Source organism: Molothrus aeneus, unplaced genomic scaffold (genome assembly GCF_037042795.1).
Source record: "Molothrus aeneus isolate 106 unplaced genomic scaffold, BPBGC_Maene_1.0 scaffold_30, whole genome shotgun sequence".
In the NCBI taxonomy this organism is placed as follows: domain Eukaryota; kingdom Metazoa; phylum Chordata; class Aves; order Passeriformes; family Icteridae; genus Molothrus; species Molothrus aeneus.
The window spans coordinates 3,190,406-3,213,215 of record NW_027098964.1 but is presented as its reverse complement, the minus strand read 5'-3'; the positions used below and the strand labels follow the sequence as shown (position 1 = coordinate 3,213,215).

The 22,810-nt window shown below is 62.5% G+C and overlaps 4 protein-coding genes across 5 annotated transcripts in view; 2 read left to right on the top strand and 2 right to left on the bottom strand.

Moving 5' to 3' along the window:
* The first annotated feature begins 614 nt into the window (after window positions 1-614).
* PTPN18 (protein tyrosine phosphatase non-receptor type 18) lies at window positions 615-1,775 on the top strand. Its single transcript, XM_066570549.1, has 5 exons — window positions 615-677; window positions 927-982; window positions 1,069-1,280; window positions 1,375-1,449; window positions 1,576-1,775. The coding sequence occupies exons 1-5, from the start codon at window positions 627-629 to the stop codon at window positions 1,641-1,643; spliced, it is 462 nt and encodes a 153-aa protein (XP_066426646.1). The 5' UTR covers window positions 615-626; the 3' UTR covers window positions 1,644-1,775.
* Window positions 1,723-6,482, bottom strand: IMP4 (IMP U3 small nucleolar ribonucleoprotein 4). Of its 2 annotated transcripts, none has more exons than XM_066570511.1 (9): window positions 6,373-6,482; window positions 5,882-5,990; window positions 5,442-5,525; window positions 4,747-4,856; window positions 3,603-3,735; window positions 2,507-2,661; window positions 2,214-2,308; window positions 2,068-2,138; window positions 1,723-1,977 (listed from the first exon to the last, which is right to left on the bottom strand). In XM_066570511.1, the coding sequence occupies exons 1-9, from the start codon at window positions 6,373-6,375 to the stop codon at window positions 1,865-1,867; spliced, it is 873 nt and encodes a 290-aa protein (XP_066426608.1). In that variant the 5' UTR covers window positions 6,376-6,482; the 3' UTR covers window positions 1,723-1,864. The 2 variants fall into 2 exon arrangements, with proteins under 2 accessions (XP_066426608.1, XP_066426609.1); XM_066570512.1 differs by having other exon boundaries at window positions 4,747-4,850.
* A 36-nt stretch (window positions 6,483-6,518) lies between these two features.
* Window positions 6,519-9,585, top strand: CCDC115 (coiled-coil domain containing 115). Its single transcript, XM_066570523.1, is given in 8 exon segments — window positions 6,519-6,587; window positions 6,589-6,679; window positions 7,022-7,122; window positions 7,573-7,676; window positions 8,182-8,273; window positions 8,554-8,682; window positions 9,090-9,305; window positions 9,374-9,585. Coding segments are annotated over 7 exon segments (783 nt in total). The 3' UTR covers window positions 9,287-9,305; window positions 9,374-9,585.
* A 457-nt stretch (window positions 9,586-10,042) lies between these two features.
* The window catches only part of UBA1 (ubiquitin like modifier activating enzyme 1), a 28,509-nt gene continuing 15,741 nt past the window's right edge, over window positions 10,043-22,810 (bottom strand). The window contains exons 15-26 of the mRNA XM_066570340.1: window positions 22,138-22,303; window positions 20,858-21,054; window positions 19,896-19,960; window positions 18,403-18,598; window positions 16,766-16,840; window positions 15,381-15,570; window positions 14,094-14,182; window positions 13,894-13,986; window positions 12,869-13,060; window positions 12,124-12,225; window positions 11,439-11,539; window positions 10,043-10,350 (exon numbers count right to left, since the gene is read on the bottom strand). Coding sequence (XP_066426437.1) covers window positions 10,215-10,350; window positions 11,439-11,539; window positions 12,124-12,225; window positions 12,869-13,060; window positions 13,894-13,986; window positions 14,094-14,182; window positions 15,381-15,570; window positions 16,766-16,840; window positions 18,403-18,598; window positions 19,896-19,960; window positions 20,858-21,054; window positions 22,138-22,303 — 1,602 coding nt within the window. The 3' untranslated portion in view covers window positions 10,043-10,214. The remainder of the gene's footprint in view (window positions 10,351-11,438; window positions 11,540-12,123; window positions 12,226-12,868; window positions 13,061-13,893; window positions 13,987-14,093; window positions 14,183-15,380; window positions 15,571-16,765; window positions 16,841-18,402; window positions 18,599-19,895; window positions 19,961-20,857; window positions 21,055-22,137; window positions 22,304-22,810) is intronic.

Genomic DNA, 22,810 nt, shown 5'->3' with positions numbered 1-22,810 from the left:
CTGGCCCCGCCCCCGCAGGGCCATAGGGGACCCCTCAATGTGGGGGGGCAACCCTGCGACCCCCCCGGCACGGCCCCATCGCAACTTCAGCGCCTCCCGGGTGAGCCCCAGGAGCCACAGACACACCGGGGCAGCTTTGGGGCACCCCAAAAACTCTATAGGCACCCCGGAGGAGCTCTAGGGCGCCCCAAAAACTCTATAGGAACTCCCGAAGAGCTCTACGGGCACCCCCGAAGAGCTTTAGGGGACCCATGCAGGGACTGTAGGGTCCATAAGGACACCCAAAATCTCTACAGAGGCTCTGTGGGGTCTGTTAGAGCCCCCCCAGACTCACTGCAGGGGTTAGAGTGACCCCAAGAAGCCCTAAAGAGCCCCAAAACAGCCCCTGCAGACGCTGCAGTGTCTATAGGGACCCCAAGAAGCCCCAAAGAGCCCCTAAACAGCCCCTGCAGTGCCTATAGGGTCCCTCAGGAGCCCCCCAAAGCGCCACAGGGAATTCCCAGCGGAGCTTTAGGGTCCAGCCCAGGGGCGGGGCTCCAGCCGGGGGCGGGGCTCGGGGGGCACTGAAAACCCCTCAGGTCCCCTCGGTGCCCCACACACCTGCGACCCCCCCATCCCGGACCCCCATGGCACCTCCACCGCCCCCCGGCCACCTCAGCCTGTCCCGCGGGGTCCAGGTGAGAGAGGAGGGGGACCCCGGTTCTGGGGGGAGCCTGGGGGGCCGCGAGCATCCGGGGCGGGGTGGGGGCACGAGGGCGGCCGCGGCACTTCCTGCCCCCGGAAAGGGGAAGTGAAAGAAGGGACCCGGACGGCCGGGAGGGACCCCAAGAGCTCGGGGGGGGAATCCGAGAGGTTGGGGGGACTCGGGAGCTCCGGCCGCCCCAGTTTGGGGGGGCCGCAGGTGACCCCCACCCCCGCCTCCCCAGGCCCCCCTGTACCAGGACGCCGTGGCCCGCCGGGCTCTGCGGCCCGCGCTGCTCAGGTGAGTGCTCGCAGCGGGGACAGGTGAGCCGGGCAGCAGGGGACAGGTGACCCGGACAGGTGTCCCCTCCCTCGCCGCCCCTCCAGGAGCGTTTCGGTGCCGGCCGAGCCCCCCGCGCCCCCCGCCATGGACGTCACCTACGCCGTGGTCAACAAGCCCCGCCGGGGGGGCGGGGCCGCGGGGAGAGCCCCCTCCCCTTTTGGAAGAGACCACGCCCCCTTCGGAAGAGACTCCGCCCCCTCGGGCACGTGCTCCCTTCCGGGCAGCCCCGTGCGCCGCCCCTCCCCCAGCCCGGCAGGTGAGTGGGGGGGGGGGTTCAGGGGGGTTTTTGGGGGGCTCAGGGGTCCCCAGGATCGATAATTCTGACCCTGGTCCCCCCCCCCCCCCCCCAGGCTCCCCCAGACCCTCGGATGGCGCCTACGAGGTTGTGACCCCCCCCGTGGACACCGGCAGTGGCCCCTGCCTGGGTGAGCATGGGGGTCCCTGGTGTTCTGGGGGGGGGGGGGGGTCTCAGTGACTGGGAGGGGTTTGGGGGGTCCTGGGGGGACATCAATGTCCAGCCCCCCCTCACTGACCCCCACTCCTCCCCTCAGGGTTTAATTTCCGCATCGGGAAGCCCAAGGGCCCGCGGGACCCCCCGGCCGAGTGGTCCCAGGTGTGAGGGGGGGTCCGGATCCCTGGCCCCCCCCCCCACAGAGGAGGAGCTGCAGCAGAACCCACCTGACCCTTACAGAACCTGATATAGACAAAACCCATTTATTATGGCAAATAAAAACCGATTGTGAGAAACCCAGCCGTGCCTGGGCCGGTCCAGAGGGGTCTCAGCTGCCGAGGTGGTCTCAGGTGTGCAGGTGGGTCCCACCTGGGGGGGTCCCGGGGGGCTCAGGTGGCGCTGAGCAAGCGGCGTTTGGGGGCCGTGGCCGTGTACGGGTGCCAGCGCCATTCCACGTCGGCCGCGTCCCCCTGCTCCAGGGTCCCCAGGCGGATCAGGTAGGCTGGGGGGGGGACACGGGGAGGGCTTGGTGGGACTTTGGGGACACATGGGGACATTTTTAGGGTTGTTGGGGACAGCGGGGGACACTCACGCCTCAGCTGGAATCGGGGTCCCACCTCCTCCAGCTCCACCGTGCGGCCCCGGCGCCGGTACACGTGGTTCCTGTGGGGAGGGGGGGTCAGACAGGCCCGGGGGGGGGCTCTGTCCGTGTCCCCGTGTCCCCCATGTGTCACCCACCGCACTAAAATGACGTCGTCCTCGTTGGCGAAGGTCACCACGCGGCGGCTGTCGGCACGGGGAACGGGGAACAGGTGCTTCAGGATGGTCCCGACCTGGAGGGGGGACAGGGATGGGGGCAGAGATGGGCTCACCCCACCCCTGGCGCCTCCCGTGTTCCTCCCCAGCGTCCCCGTTTCCTCCCCACGCACCCCCCAGTATCTACTCACGGCCCCCCAAGGTGTGTGTGTCCCCCTCTCCCCTCCTGTCCCCCCAATGTCCCCCCCATGTCCCCAGTGTCCCTCCAGCCTTACCCTTTTCCCCAGCGTGGAGTCCAGGCGCAGCAGCAGCAGGTGGGGGGCGGCCAGCGGGGCCCCCCCGAGCCCCCCGACCTCCTGGCGCAGCACGGCCCCGCTCAGGGTGAAGTGGGCAGTGGGGCCGTGGGGCAGGTGAGACACGGTCAGCCCGTCTGGGGGGGTGGAGCTTGATAAGGACACACCCACAAACAGGCCACACCCCCTTGTGATTAGCCCCACCCACTCTGTCCCTCAGGTTTTAGGTTTTATGCTTTTCAGATTCTGTCCTGCTTTAGTGTGTGGATCTGTGGTTCATATTAAATGTTGGAGGGTTCTCTGCACAGATAGGACACAAAACAATTCCTTCTCTGGCTGGGGGGCAAGGACAGCGATCAAAATCGCAGGCCCGAGAACATAAAACCATTTGGATTGAAAAGAGAAAAACAAGAAAGATGGAACTTCATAACCTAAAGCCATAATTAGACAATTAACTCCAATATGCAAATGGAGCAGAACTTATAAAAATGAGAGACCCTGTGAGCAGTTGTCCGTTTTGTGACCATTTTGGTCCATCTTGGGTTAATTTTGTGACCATGTGGGTCCATCTTGGGTTCATTTTGTGACCATTTTGGTCCATCTTGAGTTCATTTTGTGACCATGTGGGTCCATCTTGGGTTCATTTTGTGACCAGTTTGGTTCATCTTGGGTTAATTCTGTGACCATTTGGGTCCATCTTGGGTTCATTTTGTAACCAGTTTGGTTCATCTTGGGTTAATTCTGTGACCATTTGGGTCCATCTTGGGTTCATTCTGTGACAATTTTTGTTCATCTTGGGTTCATTTTGTGACTATTTTGGTCCATCTTGAGTTCTTTTTGTGACCATTTTGTTTCACCTTGGCTTCATTTTGTGCCCAGTTTGCTTCACCTTGGCTGCAGCTCTTGTGCTGCCCGAGCTGCATTCCACTGAGAATGCCCTTTTCACAAATCCTTCCTTTATTATCAATTAACCCTGCCTAGCTCTGTGCTACCTCAGCCTTCCAGAGCACTTCCCCAGGCCCTCCCCTCCCAGCACAGACCCCAGAAGGAGCCCCCAGCCCCCCCATTTGGCACTGACCGGGCCGCCCGCGGGTCTCGTGCAGCACCAGCAGGTCGGTGACGCCCGCGGCCCGGCACGCCGCCACCAGAGCGCCCAGCTCGGCACGGCCGCGGTTCATGCGGCGAGCCCCGGGCAGCAGCAGGCACAGCTCCTGGGGACGGGGACACGGGGACACGGGGCGGGCTCAGTGACAGCCCTGCCACGCCCTGTTGGTGTCACCCCTTCGCACAGCGTCCCCCCCCCCCAGCTTGGGCCGCTGCAGCGTCAACAGGTCCCCCAAATCACCCCCCCTGTGTTCCCCAAATCACCCCCCTCATGTCCCCCAAATCACCCAAATCACCCCACATGTCCCCCAAATCACCCCCCCTGTGTTCCCCAAATCACCCAAATCACTCCCCTCATGTCCCCCAAATCACCCCCCTCATGTCCCCCAAATCACCCCCCCTGTGTCCCCCAAATCACCTCTCCCATGTCCCCCAAATCACCCCCCTCATGTCCCCCAAATCACCTCTCCCATGTCCCCAAAATCACCTCCTCCATGTCCCCGGTCACCCTCCTGTGTCCCACAAATAACCCTCATTGTGTCCCCCAAATTACCCCTCAATTACCCCATTACCACCCCAAATCACCTTCCCCGTGTCCCCAAATCATCCCTAACCATGTACCCCAAATCACCTCCTCCATGTCCCCCAAATCATCCCTAACCATGTCCCCCAAATCACCCCCCCATGTCCCCAAGTCTGTGTCCCCCTGTGTCCCCCCAGCACACGGTGCCAGTGACACACTCATCCCCTGGCTCCGCCCCTTCACCATTTAAGGGTCACTATGAGCCACGCCCACTTTCAGGCCACACCCACAAAGACTCCTCCCACTCCCGTGAGTTTCACGGCCTAGCATTGGCTCATCCCTAGCACAGCCCTCAAGGGGTGGGGCCAATCAAGCCCCTCCCACTTGCAAGCCACACCCACCCTTGTTCGAGGCCACACCCCCATGGGAGCAGCCACAAGGGGTGGGGTCAGGGTGCTAAGGCTGGGCCACGCCCACCCAAAACTGGCCCCACCCACTCATGAGCCCCACCCAATCAAGCCACACCCACCCCTCAGACCACACCCTAATCCAGCCACACCCATCCAGAGCCACACCCAAACCTGGCCACGCCCACCTTGGCAAAGAGCCGCAGGCGGGCGCTGGGGTCACGTGACGTCGTCACCATCACCTTGGGGGGCTCCAGCCCCGCCCACCTGTACTCGTCATCCTGGCTGTCACCTGTCTCTGGGGGCGGGGCTTTGTCAGGCCACACCCACCTGCGTTCCTAGCCCCGCCCAGTGCAGCCACACCCAGCCCAGGGTCATTGGGGTCAATCCAGTGATGGTTCTGGGGGGGACTTTGGGGGTTTAACTCCCATTTTGGGGGTTTAATTCTAATTTTGGGGGATTTATGGTCCACTGAGGGAGGAACGAGGCCCAGATTTGGGGTACAGCCCAGACTGTGGGTGTTGGTGCAAGCCCACACTCATTTTGGGGTGAATTTAATCTCATCTGGGGAATTTAAACGCCCAGAGAATTTGAGGAAACTCTTGGAACTGGAGACAATTTTTTTTTAAAGTCGTTTTTTGGGCTGCCTCCCTCCTGTCCCTGGATTCCCCTCTCCCCATTTTGGGGTCCAGCTCATTCAAGGGTCTTGCCTGTCCCTCACCCCTGGGTTTGGAAATTCCAAACTCTTCCAATTTGGGGGTCCCTTTCCCCACCTTTCCCCCCCGATTTGGGGGTCCCTTTTCCCCTGATTTAAAGGTCCCTCTCCCCATTCCTCCCCCCTGATTTTGGGGTCCCTCTTGCCCGATTTGGGGGTCCCTCTCACCCCCCGGTGCCTGGAAGTCGAACTCGAGCTCCTTCTGCAGGGCCAGCGCCTCGTGCCGCAGCTCTGTGGGCAGCAGCCGATTCTCTGGGGGGTGAGGAGAGAAACGGGGGGGGCTCAGACAGGACCCCCAACCCTCCCAATGCCAATGCCCCAACCCCAAATAACCCCCTGGACCCAGAGCACCCCCATCTCATCTCTTTAACACACCCAAATATGCTCCAACCCCCTTAAACTGCTCTCTACCCCCCAGAATTCTCCTCAACTCCTCCAAATCCTCTTTACCGCCCCCAACCCCCTTTTCACACACCCGGAATCTCCTCTAACACCCCTTAACTCTTCCCAAACCCCCCCAAATTCCTCCCGGCCCCACTTCACTCCTCTGGGTGCCTTTTTCCCCCTCCCAGCCCCTCTCTCGCCCCCTTCCCGTGCCCCTCTGGTACCGTCCAGCGCCCGCTTCAGGCTCTCCCTTCGCTCCCGCTGCCGCTGCTGCTGCTGCTCCTTGGCCCGGCGCTGCAGGTACTCCCGGCGCTCCCGGGCCTGGCGACGCAGCTACGACACGGGGACACACACGGGGACACACTCAGGTGACACACACAGGTGACACACACAGGTGACACACGAGGGGATGCGGGGAAGGGCCCGGTGAGGGGGATATGGAGGAATGAGAGGATGGGGGGCACTGAGGGGGAGGCATGGAGGGATGGGGGACAGCGGCGACATCGGGGGACATCAGGGGACAGGGACACAGAGTGAGGGACGCGTGAGGGGAGATATGGGCACACTGGGCACGGGGGAGGGCCCGCTGTGGGGGCCGGGGAAATGAGAGGTTGGAGGACACGGAGGGGAGGTTTGGGACGTCTTGTGGGACACGAGAGGGACGGGGGAACACGATGAGGACACAGGACCACCGACCCAACCCCGGGCCCCTCACCATGGTCGCGATTGCTCCGCTCCGCGATGCTCCTCACACGCCGGCACCTCCCAGCATCGCCGCCTCCCATTGGCCGAGCGCCGGCGGACCAATGGGAGCGCGCGGTGCTGCCGGAAAGGGGAGGAACCGCTGCGCCCTCACGCAAGATGGCGGCCGGGTCGGCGTCACTCCGCTGAGCTGCCGGCCCTCATGCAGGCCCCGCCTCCCGGGCTGCGGCGCCCGCTGATTGGTCGAGAGGTGCCGGGGCGGGCTGGGATTGGACGAGACGGGGCCGGGCCTGAGGCCGCGGTGAGGGCGGCGATGGACGGTGAGGGAGGACCGGGGACTCCGGGGATCTCTGGGGGTCCCGGGGGTGTTTTTAGGGCTCTCCGAGGGTTTTGGGGGGTTTTCAGAAGACCGGGAACGTTTTGGGGTCGTTTTGGGGATTCAGGGATCCTGAGGGTTTTTTGAGCGGGTTTTCGGGGGCCCAGAGGAGTCTTGATGGGGTCTCTGAGGGCCCGGAGGTGTCTGGGGGGGTTCCCGGGGACATGGGTGACACTGTGGGGACACCGGGCCGGTCCCTCTGCGGGGCGGTTTCGGTGGTTCTGGGGGAGCCCCTGGGGTGCCCCCGGGTGTTGTTTGGGGTCCTGAGCCGTGTCCCCCACCCCAGGGTCGCTGTCGCTGTCCCTGGACGCGGCCGCGCTGGAGGTGATGGAGGCGCTGGAGCTGCTGCAGCAGCGGCGGGAGCAGCTGGAGCAGCACCTGCGGCAGGTGAGGGGACACAATGGGGACACAGCAGGGACACTATGGGGACACGCCACCCCTCGCGGGGACACGTGTGAGGAGGTGCCACCTGCCACAGAGACACACCTGGCGGGTGTCACCTGCTACAGCAATGTGCCAACCCCCATGGGGACACAGCTGGGGACAGTCCCCTGCTGTGGGGACATGGCTGGGGACAAACCACCCATCATGGGACATCTTGGGGGGACGTGTCACCCACTGTGGGGACACAAAGGGACACGCCACAATGTCCCGTGTCCCCCCAGGTGAGTGTCCCTAACGCCATGTCCCTGTGTCCCCAGAGTTGGTGTCCCTCTGTCCCCTTCAATGTCTCCCTGTGTCTGTGTAGGGGTGGCTGTCCCCATACTGTGTCCCCAATGTCCCTGCAGGGGTGGCTGTCCCCGTGCTGTGTCCCTGATGTCCCCAATGTCCCCACAGGGGTGGCTGTCCCTGGCTCAGGCCCGTTACTCCCTGGGATGTCACCGCGTCTCCTCCCTGCAGTACGGCGCCACCATGGTGCCCCGGGTCCGTGTGTGCCACAGGTGGGGGACAGGGACACTGGGGAGGGGACACTGGGGACACTCAGTGGGGTGACAGGGACATGGGAGGGACACTGGGACATTGGGAGGGACACTGGGACATTGGGGACACACTGAGGGGGGTGACAGGGACACAGAGAGGGACACTGGGGACACTCAGTGAGGAGTGGCAGGGACACTGGGGGGACATGACAACATTGGGGACACACTGAGGGGGGTGACAGGGACGCTGTGGGGGACACTGGGACATTGGGGAGACTCAGTGGGGTCAGCAGGGACATGGGGGGGACATGAGGACATCGGGGACACACTGAGGGGGGTGGCAGTGACGCAGGGAAGGACATGGGGATGGGGACATCAGGGACCCAACCCCAGTTTGGGGAGGTGACACAGGGGTGACATCAATGTCCCCAGTGTGGGGGAGGTTTAGGAGTTCTGGGATGTCCCTGTGGTGGCCAAGTGACACCAGGACATGGTGGTGACGCTGTCCCCATTGTGTCACCCCCAGGCAGGACCCAGAGGGACGCCCCCACTTTGAGGAGGTGCCTGGAACAGGGGGGGACCCCGAGGACCCCGACCCCCAGCAGGGGGGGGGTGACGGTGAGGGGGGGCTGGGGTCCCTTGGGGGGGGTGGTCCTGTGGGTGTGGGGGTCCCCAGAAGGTCCCCAGTGGGTGTTGGGTCAGACTGGGGGGTCTGGGGATGTCACCCATGGGTGCTGGGGGGGCAAGGGAGGAACTGGGGGGGGGGAATTTGGGGTGCTGGGGGGGGGTTCTGTGGGGTCCTGTGGGTGCTGGGGGGTTCTGAGGGGTCCTGTGGGTGTTTGGGGGTCCCTCAGTTGTGTTTTTTTGGGGGGGTCTCTGACCTTTCTCTCTCCCCCAGGGCTGCGGCAGCGCCGGGGAGCCCCCGAAAAAGGGGGGACCCCCAGCCGGCCCCCCCCAGACCCCCTGGGCTGGTTTGGGGTCCTGGTGCCCCCCAGTCTGAGGCAGGCCCAGGGAAGCTTCCAGAAGGGTGAGGACTGGGGGGGACTGGGAGGGAACTGGGAGGGACTGGGAGGGAACTGGGAGGAAATGGGGGGGACTGGGAGGAAATGGGGGGGACTGGGAGGGACTGGGAGGAAACGGGGGGACTGGGAGGAAATGGGAGGGAAATGGGAGGGACTGGGGGGGACTGGGAGGAAATGGGAGGGACGGGGAGGAACTGGGAGGAAATGGGGGTGACTGGGAGGAAATGGGAAGAACTGGGGAGGGACTGGGAGGGACTGGGGGACCCCAAAAACCAGCAAAGGTCCCCAAACCCAGAGGGACCCAAGAACGGGGGGAACAGCCCAAATCTGGGGTGTCCCCAAACCCGGGGAGGGCCTAAAGGTCGTGGCCCCTGTGACCTCCTCGGTCGCCCTGGTGTCCCCCTGTCCCCAGGGGTGACGCTGGCCGTGGAGGTGGCCGAGCTCCAGGCCACCATGGAGGCGGCGGCCGCCCGGTACCGGCAGCTCCTGCGGCAGAAACGTCACCTGGATGGGGACAATGGGGACAGTGGGGACAGCCAGAGCTCCACGGGAAGCCCTGGGGACAGCAAGGACACCGAGGGTGGCACAGTGACCTCAGTGACTGCGTGAGACGAGGACACATCTGCAGGTGACACATGGGGACACAGGTGACACCGTGAGCCACGGGGACACAGGTGACATGGTGACCTTTCACAGGTGACACAGCTGCCACCGGTGACACGGAGGACAGCAGCACCTGCCTGTGGGTGACACCAAGTCCCCAAGGCCTGCGGGTGGCACTGAGGTGACACCAGGTGACACTGAGGACTTTGCAGGTGACACCGAGCCCAGCAGGTGACTGAGGGTGGTTCCCCCATGTCCCCACCCCCAATAAAGTCACCCTGGTGCCACCACAGGGTCACACGTTATTGCTGTCTGTGACAGATGTGCCAGTGCCACCATAGCCAATGCCACCACGGAATAATTTGTCACCTTTGTCACATCCTAGCTGTGCCAGTGGCACTGTGGGGTCATTTGTCACCACTGTCACATGCCAGCCACAGCAGTGCCATTGTCACTGCTGTCACATGCTGGCCGTGCCAGTGCCACCATGGGCTCATTTGTCACTGCTGTCATATACCAGCCACAGCGGTACCATTGTCACTGCTGTCACATGCTGGTGGCACCACGGGCTCATTTGTCCCTGCTGTCACATGCCAGCCACAGCAGTACCATTGTCACTGCTGTCACATGCTGGTGGCACCATGGGCTCATTTGTCCCTGCTGTCACATGCCAGCCACAGCGGTGCCACCATAGGGTAAATTGTCACCTCTGTGCTGTCACATGCCGGCCGTGCCAGCGCCACGTGACTCAGACACGCCCCCTTTTGCCAAGGTCTATGTTTATTGGGCGGGGCCCTCGCCCCGCCCCCAGACCCCGCCCCCACCCAGGGGGCGGGGCCGACACAACAACGACTATGGGAGAGGGGCGGGGCGTGACGGGGCGTGGCCTGTGCGGGGGGGCGGGGCCGGGCGGAGGGGCGGGGCCGGGCGCCCCCTAGCGGATGGTGTAGCGCACGTAGGGCACCTCGATGTCGGCGTCGCTGTCGTCGTTGCAGCACAGCTCGAACACCAGCGCCTTGACGTGGCGGCCCAGCTTCTTCTTGGACACCCGCGTCACGATCTCTGTCATCCTGCGGGGACAGGGGGGACATGGCAGGGACATGGGGTACAGTCTGTGTCATCCTGTGGGGATGGGACAGGGGGCACAGTCTGTGTCATCCTGTGGGGACAGGGGGGACATGGCAGGGACAGGGGGCACAGTCTGTGTCATCCTGTGGGGACAGGGGGGGACATGGCAGGGACAGGGGGCACAGTCTGTGTCATCCTGTGGGGACAGGGGGGACATGGCAGGGACAGGGGGCACAGTCTGTGTCATCCTGTGGGGACAGGGGGGACATGGCAGGGACAGGGGGCACAGTCTGTGTCATCCTGTGGGGACAGGGGATGTGGGGGACATGGCAGGGACAGGGGGCACAGTCTGTGTCATCCTGTGGGGACAGGGGATGTGGGGGACATGGCAGGGACAGGGGGCACAGTCTGTGTCATCCTGTGGGGACAGGGGGGGACATGGCAGGGACAGGGGGCACGGCCTCTGTCATCCTGTGGGGACAGGGGACATGGAAGGGACAGGGGGCACGGCCTCTGTCATCCTGTGGGGACAGGGGGGGACATGGCAGGGACAGGGGGTAGGGTCTCTGTCATCCTGCAGGGACAGGGAACATGGGGCACAGTCATTCTGTGGGAACAGGGGACATGGGGGACATGGGGGACAGCCTCTGTCATCCTGTGGGGACAGGGGACATGGCAGGGACATGGGGCATGGTCATCCTGGGGGGACAGGGTGGGAGATGGGGTTTGGTCTCTGTCATCTTGCAGGGACATGGGGGACATGGCCTCTGTCATCCTGAGGGGACAGGGGACAAGGCCGGGACATGGGGTCTCTTGTCAGCGTATGGAGACCGGGGGACACGGCAGGCAGGGAGATGTGACACGATCATCCTCTGGGGACACGGAGGGAGTGCCAGGGCACACATGGAGGGGACACAGCCACGCCCTGTCCCCACCCCTGGGACATTCCCCCCACCTCAGGGCTGCGTTCTTGTCCCCAGGACACATCCCTGCCGCAGGCTGTGCCCTTCCTCCAACCCCACCTGTGTCCCCAGTGTCCCCAGCATCCCCCAGTGTCCCCAGTGTCCCCCAGTGTCCCCAGTGTCCCTACGGTTGGTCGTGGCGCTCGCGCAGCTTGGCGGCCGGCATGAAGAAGGAGTAGAGCATGGACACGCCCTGGGACAGCATGGTGATCTCCAGCCGGTGCTCCTTCTGTGGGGACACGGGGACATCGGCCACCACGGGGCACACATGGCCTTGGGGATATCGGCCACCACGGGAACCCTGCGGCCTTGGGGACATCGGCCACCATGGGAACCCTGCGGCCTTGGGGACATCGGCCACCATGGGGCACACATGGCCTTGGGGACATCGGCCACCACGGGAACCCTGCGGCCTTGGGGACATCGGCCACCATGGGGCACACATGGCCTTGGGGACATTGGGCACCATGGGGCACACATGGCCTTGGGGACATCGGCCACCACAGGGGTCAGCAGGGTTTGGGGACATCGGCCATCATGGGGCACCCACAGGAACCTCATGGCCTTGGGGACACTGGCCACCAGAGGGGTCAGCAAGGCTTGGGGACATCGGCCACCATGGGAACCCTGCAGCCTTGGGGACATTGGCCACCACAGGGCACCCACAGGAACCTCATGGCCTTGGGGACATCGGCCACCACAGGGGCGTGACCTTTGCCCTCTTCCCAGCAGTCCCCTCTTGGTCAGGGGTCCCTCAGTTGTTGCCTGCCCCCATCCCAGTCCCTCCCAGTCCCTCCCAGTCCCTCCCAGTACCTTGAAGTAGGCGAGGAACTGGCGCAGCGTCATCTCCTGCCCGTCGGGCTGCAGCCCCTGCACCTCGAACCGGTCCCACAGCGTCCACTCCACCTCGTAGTACTGGGGACACGGTGGGGACAGTCAGAGCCATGGGGGGACCCCAAATCCCCAAATCCCTGCTGGGAGTGACCCCTGCCCCACTGCGACCCCAAATCCCCTCTCCCCACACCCCCAGCCCCACTGCAACCCCAAACCCCCTCTGGGAGTGACCCCTGCCCCACTGCGACCCCAAATCCCCTCTGTGAGTGACCCCTGCCCCACTGTGACCCCAAACCCCCTCTCCCCACACCCCCAGCCCCACTGTGACCCCAAATCCCCTCCGGCCGCCCCCAGCCCCACTGTGACCCCAAATCCTCTCTCCCCACACCCCCAGCCCCACTATGACCCCAAATCCCCTGTGGGAGTGATCCCTGCCCTCCTGTGACCCCAAATCCCCTCTCCCCACACCCCCAGCCCCATTCTGACCCCAAGTCCCCTCTGTGAGTGACCCCAGCCCCACTGTGATCCCAAATCCCCTCTCCCCACACCCCCAGCCCCACTATGACCCCAAACCCCCTCTGGGAGTGACCCCTGCCCCACTGTGACCCCAAATCCCCTCTCCCCACACCCCCCAGCCCCATTCTGACCCCAAACCCCCTCCTGCCGCCCCCCAGCCACCCCAGTCCCCCCGGTGCCGTTGCCCCCCGGCCCTGGCAGTGCCCACCTTGTTGCGGGGGCAGGCGAGGGGCTCGGAGAAGCCCACGAAGGGCAGGGCCAGGTTGAGGAAGGCGTTTTTGTAGGAGCTCAGCCGGCGGTGCCCCTGCACCAGCTTGAAGAGCTCCAGGCACGCCAGGCCCACCACGGCCGCCGTGGTGGTGGCGATGGCCGGGATGATCTTCCCCGCGATCAGTTTGCTCTGGGGGGACAAAGACACAAAACAAAAAGGGATTTAGGGTTTGGGGGTTTGGGGGTTTGGGGGATGGCCCCCAAAAACCAGTCTGAGTGTCTCACAGAACCATAAAGGGCACACAGACACTGTGGGCTCTGTACGGGTTCTGTGTGTGCCCCACACATCCCAGAATAATCCCTGGAATATGCCAAAGCACCCCCCAGCACCCATAAAAACCCCACAAAAACCTTACAGCGTCCCATAATAACCCCCATAACACCCCCAAGCACCCATAATAACCCCATAAAAACCCTACAGCACCTCAGAATAACCACTGGAATACCCCAAAGAACACCCAGCACCCATAAAAACCCCATAGCACCCCACAATAACCCCTGAAATGCCCCAAAGCACCCCCAAGCACCCATAAAAACCCCATAGCACCCCATAACAACCCCATAGCACCCCTGACACCCCACAACAACCCCATAGATCCCCCCAGACCCTCCCTCAATGTGCCATTAGCAGCCCCCCCAGTGTTCCCAGTGTGCCCCCAGTGTTCCCAGCCCCTCAACCAGGGTGACACTGGCAGCCCCCCAGCACTCCCAGTACCCTCCAGTCCCTCCCCAGTGCTCCCAGTACCCCCCAGTCCCTCCCCAGTGCCCCCGGTGCCCCCCTAGTGCTCCCAGTGTTCCCCAGTCCCTCCCCAGTATCCCCCAGGCCCTCCCCAGTGCTCCCAGTATTCCCCAGTCCTTCCCCAGTGCTCCCAGTACCCTCCAGTCCCTCCCCAGTGCTCTCCCAGTGTTCCCCAGTCCCTCCCCAGTCCCTCCCCAGTGCTCCCAGTCCCTCCCAGTGCCCACCTTGTGGCGGTCGGCCGGGGGGATGTCGTAGTTCTCCGCCCGCAGGTTGGAGGCGGCCACGATGAAATCCATGTGGAAATTGGTGTCATCGTCCTGGGGACAGCCAGGGGTGGGCGAGGGTGGGCAGGGGGCACCCAGGGTGGGCAGGGGGCACCCAAGGGGAGGGCAGCACCCGGGGGGGGGGGGGGGGCAGCACCCACCTTCTCAAAGTCGATGGGGAACATCCGGAACCCCGGGAGCTCCTCGGGGCTGGGCAGCGACGCCTTCAGCTCCTCCAGGCGCCCGTCGTCTGTGGGGAGGGAGGGGCACATGTGGGACCCCCCTGGCACCCCTTGGCACCCCCCTGGGCACACGTGGGACCCCCTGGCATCCCCATGGCACCTGTGGGACCCCCCTGGCACCCCCTGGCATCCCCATGGCACCTGTGGGACCCCCCTGGCACCCCCTGGCATCCCCATGGCACCTGTGGGACTCCCCTGGCACCCCCTGGCACCCCCACGGTACCTGTGGGACCCCCCAGCCCCTCACCTGCAGTGGCACTGCCAGGCCCCCAGTACACCCAATACACCCAGTACACCCAGTGGCCCCAGCCTGTGCCCAGTGTGGCATTGGCAGCTCCCCAGTGCCCCCAGCCCCTCTCCCAGTGCCCCCCAGTGCCCCCAGCCCCTCTCCCAGTGCCCCCCAGTGCCCCCATCCCATACCCAGGGCAGCACTGGTGCTCTGCAGCTCCTGTCCCAGTGCCCCCAGTCCCTGTCCCAGTGCCCCCAGCTCCTCTCCCAGTGTCCCCCAACCCCTGTCCCAGTTCTCCCAGTGCCCCCAGCCCCTCTCCCAGTATCCCCCAGTGCCCTGGTGCCGTACCCAGTGCAGCACTGGCACTCTGCAGTCCCTCTCCCAGTTCTCCCAGTCCCCCTCCATCCTGTACCCAGGGCAGCGCTGGTGCTCTGCAGCTCCTGTCCCAGTGCCCCCAGTGCCTCTCCCAGTATCCCAGCCCCTCTCCCAGTGCTCCCAGTACCCCCAGCTCCTCTCCCAGTCCCTCCATCCCGTAGCCAGTGCAGCCCTGGCACTCTGCAGTCCCTGTCCCAGTGCCCCCAGTCCCTGTCCCAGTACGCCCAGCTCCTCTCCCAGTGCCCCCAGCCCCTCTCCCAGTGCCCCCAGTCTCTCTCCCAGTCCCTCCATCCCATACCCAGGGCGGCGCTGGCGCTCTGCAGCTCCTGTTCCAGTGCCCCCAGCCCCTCTCCCAGTGCTCCCAGTGCCCCCAGTCCCTGTCCCAGTGCCCCCAGTGCCCCCAGCCCCTCTCCCAGTACCCCCAGCCCTTCTCCCAGTACTCCCAGTGTCTCCAGTCCCTGTCCCAGTACCCCCAGCCCCTGTCCCAGTGCTCCCAGTGCCCCCAGCCCCTCTCCCAGTGCTCCCAGTGCCCCCAGTCCCTCTCCCAGTGCTCCCAGTGCTCCCAGTCCCCCAGCCCCTGTCCCAGTGCCCCCGTCCCGTACCCAGGGCGGCGCTGGCGCTCTGCAGCTCCTGGTCGGACACGTGGATGCGCACGCCGGCCTTGGGCGCGAACGGGGGCACCCGGACGTGCCGCAGCAGCTCGGCCACGGCCGCCCGGTCCCGCGAGCCCGCGATGCCGTAGCTCTGAGCAAACAGGTTCGCCGCCGCCACCACGTAGTCCAGGTGCAGGGGCTGGGGGACACGGGGCACAGGTGGCACTCACAGGGGCGTGGGGGGCACCCACAGGGGGGCAGGTGGCACCCAAAGGGGATTAGGGGCACCCACAGGGGCACAGGTGGCACCCAGAGGGGCACCCATAGGGGGCAGGCGGCACCCAAAGGGGCAGGGGCTGCGGGACACGGGTGGCACCCAGAGGGGATTGGGGGTACCCACGGGGGGCAGGTGGCACCCAAAGGGGCAGGGGCTGTGGGACACGGGGCATGGGTGGCACCCAGAGGGGCATGGGGGGCACCCATAAGGGCACAGGTGGCACCCAAAGGGGACAGGTGGCACCCAGAGGGGCACCCATGGGGGGCAGGTGGCATCCAAAGGGGACAGGTGGCACCCAAAGGTGCAGGGGCTGCAGGACACGGGTGACACCCAGAGGGGCATGGGGGGCACCCATAGGGGGCAGGTGGCACCCAAAGGGGCAGGGGCTGTGGGACACGGGGCACGTGTGGCACCCAGAGGGGATTGGTGGCACTCACAGGGGCACAGGTGGCACCCAGAGGGGCAGGGGCTGTGGGACACGGGGCAGGGGTGGCACCCAGAGGGGCACCCATGGGGGGCAGGTGGCACCCAGAAGGGCATGAGTGGCACCCAGAGGGGCACCCATAGGTGGCACCCAAAGGGGCAGGGGCTGTGGGACACGGGTGGCACCCAGAGGGGCATGGGGGGCACCCATAGGGGCACAGGTGGCACCCAAAGGGGACAGGTGGCACCCAGAGGGGCACCCATGGGGGGCAGGTGGCATCCAAAGGGGCAAGGGCTACGGGACACGGGTGGCGCCCAGAGGGGCACAGGTGGCACCCAGAGGGGACAGGTGTGGCACCCACAGGACAGAGTTGGCACCCACAGGGGCACAGATGGCACCCAGGGGGGACAGGTGTGGCACCCACGGGGCAGGGGTGGTAGCCATGAGGCAGGGGTGGCACCCAAAAACTGGAACCCAACAATGCCCAACAACTCCCAAAAAATGATTTTTAGGACGGTGGGGCCCAAAGAGTGACACGGGTGACATCCCCACCCCCACAGGTGACATCCCCACCCCCACAGGTGAGCCAGGTGATGTCCCCTCCCCCCCAGGTGATGTCCCCGCCCCCCAGGTGATGTCCCCACCCCCCCAGGTGATGTCCCCTCCCCTCCCCCCCCAGGTGACCCCACTCACGTTGTCGGGGTCGAACACGAGGGGGTGGGGGCAGCGCTTGGGCCCCGACCAGAACAGGGTCCCCGAGTTCGTTTTCTAAGGGGGGGAGGGAGAAAATCAGGGTTAACGAGGTCATTAATTGAGCTTAATGAGCTATTAATAATGGAGTTAATGAGCCAATTGTTTAGGTTAACGTGGTAATTAATTAGATTAACGAGGCAATCAAGAGGTGCTCCCCTGTCTTGGCAGGTATTGGGGTAAATGAGGTAATTAATAGGGTTAACAAGGTAATTAATTGGGGTAAAGGAAGCTATGGGGTAAACAAGGTAATTAATGGGATGAATGTGGTAATTAATCAGGGCTAATGATGTAATTGATTAAATTAACAAGGCAACAAAGGCTCTCCCATTTGTGCAGCAGTTGGCAGATATTGGAGTAAGTGAGGTAACTAACGAGGTTACTGTGGTTATTAATTGGCGCTAACAATGTAATTAATCAGGTTAATGAGTTAATTAAGGGACTCCCACCTGTCCCGGGGGGAATTTGTGCAGCAGCTGGTGGCTGTTGGGGTAAATGAGGTAATTGACTGGGGTAAATGAGATAACTAATGGGGTTAATGGGGTAATTAATCTGGGCTGAAAATGTAATTACTTAAATAAACAAATTAATTAAGGCAGTCCCACCTTTCCTGGGGGGAATTTGTGCAGCAGATGGCAAATATTGGGGTAAATGTGGTTGGGGTAAATGAGGTAACTTATAGGGCTAATGGGGCAAATTATCAGGGTTAATGATGTAATTAATTAGACTAACAAGGTAATTAATGCTCTCGCACCTGTCCCAGGGGGAAGTTGTGCAGCATCTGGTGGATATTGGGGTAAATGTGGTTGGGGTAAATGAGGTAATTGATTGGGGTAAATAAGGTAACTAATGGGGTTAATAGGGAAATTAATCAGGGTGAATGACGTAATTAATTAGACTAACAAGGTAATTAAGGCTCTCCCACCTGTCCCGGGGGGAAGTTGGGCAGCAGCCGGTGGATGTTGGGGTAAATGAGTTAATTCATTGGGGTAAATAAAGTAACTAATGGGGTTAACAGGGAAATTAATCAGAGCGAATTAAATAATTAATTAGACTAACGAGGTAATTAGCGCTCTCGCACCTGTCCCGGGGGGAAGTTGTGCAGCATCTGGCGGATGTTGGGGTAAATGAGGTAATGGATTGGGGTAAATAAAGTAACTAATGGGGTTAATAGATAAATTAATCAGGGCGAATGATACAATTAATCAGGGCAAATGACATAATTAATTAGACTAATGAGGTAATTAAGACTCTCCCACCTGTCCCAGGGGGAAGTTGGGCAGCAGCTGGCGGATATTGGGGTAAATGAGTTAATTCATTGGGGTAAATAAAGTAACTAACGGGGTAAACAGGGGAATTAATCAGGGTTAATGACGCAATTAATTAACTAATGAGGCAATTAATGCTCTCGCACCTGTCCCGGGGGGAAGTTGTGCAGCAGCTGGCGGATGTTGGGGTAAATGTGGTTGGGGTAAATGAAGCAATGGGGGTAAACAAGGTAACCAATGGGGTTAATAGCGTCATTAATCATGGCTAATGAGGTAATTAATTAAATCGCGAGGTAATTAGCGCTCTCGCACCTGTCCCGGGGGGAAGTTGTGCAGCAGCTGGCGGATGTTGTTGCTGTACTGGCGGTGCCAGTGCCGGCAGGCCCAGGCCACGCAGTCGGGCCAGGCTCGGGGCCGGTCGCTGACCAGGCTGCGCTGCACGGCCTCCAGCACCTCCAGCGGCTGCGTCCCCGCCAGGCGCAGCGTGCGCTCCAGGAACTTGGGGTCCCTGGGGGAAAAGAGGGGGTGACAATGGGTCACAGGGGGTGACAATGGGTCACAGGGGGTGACAATGGGTCACAGGGTGCGCTCCAGGAACTTGGGGTCCCTGGGGGAAAAAGAGGGGGTGACAATGGGTCACAGGGGGTGACAATGGGTCACAGGGGGTTATGGGGGGGTCACAGAGGTTATGGGGGTACAGGGGTAAAGGGTCTGCTCCAGGAACTTGGGGTCCCTGGGGGAAAAGGGGTGACAATGGGTCACAGGGGGTGACAATGGGTCACAGGGTGCGCTCCAGGAACTTGGGGTCCCTGGGGGGAAAGGGGGTACAGGGGGTGATAATGGGTCACAGGGGGTGACAATGGGTCACAGGGTGCGCTCCAGGAACTTGGGGTCCCTGGGAGGAAAAGGGAGTGCAGGGGTTATGGGGATTATGGGGGCGGTCACAGGGGTGCCCGCCAGGCGCAGCGTGTGCTCCAGGAACTTGGGGTCCCTGGGGGGAAAGAGGGGGTACAGAGGGTGACAATGGGTCACAGGGGGTGACAATGGGTCACAGGGGGTTAGGGGGGGTCACAGGGATTATGGGGGTACAGGGGTAAAGGGTCTGCTCCAGGAACTTGGGGTCCCTGGGGGGAAAGAGGGGGTACAGAGGGTGACAATGGGTCACAGGGGTGACAATGGGTCACAGGGTGCGCTCCAGGAACTTGGGGTCCCTGGGGGAGAAGGGGTGACAATGGGTCACAGGGGGTGATTGTGGGTCACAGGGTGCGCTCCAGGAACTTGGGGTCCCTGGGGGAAAAAGAGGGGGTGACAATGGGTCACAAGGGGTGACAATGGGTCACAGGGGGTGACAATGGGTCACAGGGTGCGCTCCAGGAACTTGGGGTCCCTGGGGGGAAAAGGGGGTACAGGGGGTTATGGGGGTACAGGGGGTTATGGGGGTACAGGGGATTATGGGGGTGCAGGGTCCCCTCCAGGAATTTGGGGTCTCCAGGGAAAAGGGGGGTACAGAGTTAAGGAGGGCTCTCAATGAGTCACAGGGTCCACTCTAAGAACCTTGGGGGGTTCCTGTGGGATTTGCGGGGGCTCCTGTGGGATTTGGGGGGGTCCATTGGGATTTGGGGGGCTTCCTGTGGGATTTGGGGGGCTCCTGTGGGATTTGGGGGGGTTCCTGTGGGATTTGGGGGGGTCCTGTGGGATTTGGGGGGTTCCTGTGGGATTTGGGGGGGCTCCTGTGGGATTTGGGGGGCTCCTGTGGGATTTGGGGGGCTCCTGTGGGATTTGGGGGGCCCGTCCCCCACACTCACATCAGGTACTGGTTCACGTTCTCGGCTGGCTGCTTGAAGAGCCCCTCGAACTCATCACGGGCCCACTGCAAAAACAGGGGGGTCACTGGGGGGTCCTGGCACCAGGGGCACCCCAAAACGGGGACTGCAGTGCCCAGGGCACCCCAAAACGGGAACTGTAGTGCCCAAGAACCTCCAAAATAGGGACTGCAGTGCCCAGGACACCCCAAAATGGTAACTGGAGTGCCCAGGACACCCCAAAACAGGGACTGGAGTGCTCAGGACACCCCAAAACAGGGACTGGAGAGCCCAGGACACCCCCAACCCAAAACTCGGCATCCAAAACCCCCCAAAATGGGGACTGAAGTGTCCAGAACCCCCCAAAACAGAACCCAGGAGCCCCAAAACCAGGGACCCTGGTGTCCAGACCCCCCCAAAAAACAAGGAGTGCAGTGTCCACACCCCCAGAACCAGAACCCGAGGTCCAGAACTCCCAAAACCAGGGAACTCTGTGTCCGGGACCCCCCAAAACAGAACCCTTGCGTCCAGGACCCCCCAAAAAACAACCCTGGTGTCCAAGACCCCCCAAAATGGGCACTTCAGTGTCCAGGATCCCCAAAACCAGGGAACACTGAGTCTGGGATCCCCCAAACTGGGACCCCAGTGTCCAGGACACCCCCTAAACCACAACCCAAGTGTTCAGAGCCCCCCAAACCAGAACCCGGGAGCCCCAAAAACCAGGGAACCCGGTGTCCACCGCCCCCCAAAACAACAACTCCAGCGTCCAAGACCCCCCCAAACCACAAGCCCAGATCCAGAGCCCCCCAAAGCAGGAAACACAAAGTTTGGGATGCCCTAAAACAGCACCCCTGTGCTGTCCAGGACCCCTCAAACACCACCCAACCATCTGGAACCCCCCCAAAAAAAACCACCTGGGACACAGCAGGTGCCCCCAAAACAGGCCTGGGCACACCTGGACGCACCTGCAGCGTGTGCTCGATGGCGTTGGGGAAGTTCTTGAGGGTGCAGATGGGAATGGCCTTCTCGGGGGGGTCCTGGCTGGAGCTGTAGGACTCGCTCAGGAACGGGATCACCACCTGCACGTTGCCCTTGGTGCCCAACGTGCCCGACTCCAGCAGCGGCTTCCGGTAATAAACGCAGCGCCGGTCCATGTACAGCCCTGCCCGGGGGGGTGGGGGCAGTTATGGGGCAGCTCAGGGGGTGTGGGGCAGTTATGGGGCAGCTCAGGGGGTGTGGGGCACCCCAAAGGGCTGTAGGGCACCCCGAAATATGGGGCATGACCAAGGGATATAGGGGATCCTACAGTAAACAAAGCATTGATCCATGTACAGCCCTGCCCGGGGGTGTGGGGGCAGTTATGGGGCAGCCCAGGGGGTGTGGGGCACGGCCAGGGGGTGTAGGGCACCCCCAAGGGCTGTAGGGCACCCCTACATATGGGGTATGAGCAGGGTGATATAGGGGATCCTACAGTAAATACAGTGCCAGTCCATGTACAGCCCTGCCCGGGGGGGTGGGAGCAGTTATGGGGCAGCTCAGGGGATGTGGGGCATCCAAAAGGGCTGTAGGGCACCCCAAAGGGCTGGACGGCACGCCTAGATATGGGGCATGACCAAGGAATATAGGGGATCCTACAGTAAACAAAGCATTGATCCATGTACAGCCTTGCCCAGGGGTGTGGGGGGCAGTTATGGGGCAGCCCAGGGGGTGTGGGGTACCCCAAAGGGCTATAGGGGAACCTTCAGATATAGGGCACAAGCAGGGGCTATGGGGCAGCCCCCCAAGAATCCCCATAAACCCCCAAGAATCCTCATAGACCCCCAAGGGTCCCCAGAGCCCCCCCCAATGATCCCCAGAGCCCCCCCAAGGGTCCCCATAGCCCCCCAAGGGTCCCTCCAGCCCCCCAAGCTCTCTGTGGCCCCCAGCCCCCCAAAGGTCCCCACAGCCCCCCAAGAGGGACCCCCAAAGGGTCTCTCCAGCTCTCCAAGGATCCCCATAGCCCCCCAAGGGTCCCCATACCCCCCAAGGGTCCGTGTAGCTCCCCAAGGATCCCCATACCCCCCAAGAGGGACCCCCAAAGGGTCTCTCCAGCTCTCCAAGGGTCCCCATACCCCCCAAAGGTCCCCATAGCCCCCCAAGGGTCCCCATAGCCCCCCAAGAGGGACCCCCAAAGGGTCTCTCCAGCCCCCCAAGGGTCCCCAGAGCCCCCCCGAGCTCCCTGTGGCCCCCAGCCCGCCGTGCTCACGCGCGTCCACGTTGTCCAGCGCGTTGGCCACGCCGTCCAGCCCCTCGAAGAAGTCGTCGTCGTAGACGCGCTCGGTGTCGGGGCCCACGCGGTCGGTGCGGCTGCTGACGCGCAGCGCCGGGTTCATCTCCCGCGCCGCCGCCGCCGCCCGCTCGGACTTCAGCTTCTGTGGGCGGGGAACAGCTGGGAGGTGAGCCCCGCCCCTCGGGACACGCCCTGGCAGGCCACGCCCCTTTCCTAATGCATTGACACAGCTCGGAAACTCAATCGGTGACGTTGGTCAAGAAACTCAACTGTTGATGTTGAGCACAAAATTCAATCGTTGACATTGGCCAAGAAACTCAACCGTTGGTCAAGAAACTCAACTGTTGATGTTGAGCACAAAATTCAACCATCGATGTTGGCCAAGAAACTCAACTGTTGACGCTGAGCACAAAATTCAATCGTTGATGTTGGCCAAGAAACTCAACCATTGGCATTGGCCAAGAAACTCAACTGTTGACGTTGAGCACAAAATTCAGTCACTGATTTTGGCCAAAAAACTCAAACACAGTGACGTTGGCCAAGAAACTCAACTGTTGACGTTGAGTACAAAGCTGTCATTGATATTAACCAGAAAAACCAATTGTTGACGTTGACCAAAGAAACTCAACTCCTGGCATCGAGCGCAAAA

Bases quoted from the DNA above. Each gene is read 5' to 3' on its own strand.
- PTPN18 (XM_066570549.1), top strand. From the start codon at position 627: ATGGCACCTCCACCGCCCCCCGGCCACCTCAGCCTGTCCCGCGGGGTC. The intron at 983-1,068 runs GTGAGTGCTCGC...CCGCCCCTCCAG, and splicing joins CTGCGGCCCGCGCTGCTCAG to GAGCGTTTCGGTGCCGGCCG. The intron at 1,281-1,374 runs GTGAGTGGGGGG...CCCCCCCCCCAG, and splicing joins CCCCTCCCCCAGCCCGGCAG to GCTCCCCCAGACCCTCGGAT.
- IMP4 (XM_066570511.1), bottom strand. The intron at 5,526-5,881 runs GTACCAGAGGGG...CTCACCCCCCAG, and splicing joins CCTGAAGCGGGCGCTGGACG to AGAATCGGCTGCTGCCCACA. The intron at 1,978-2,067 runs GTGAGTGTCCCC...TCCCCCCCCCAG, and splicing joins ACCCCGATTCCAGCTGAGGC to CCTACCTGATCCGCCTGGGG.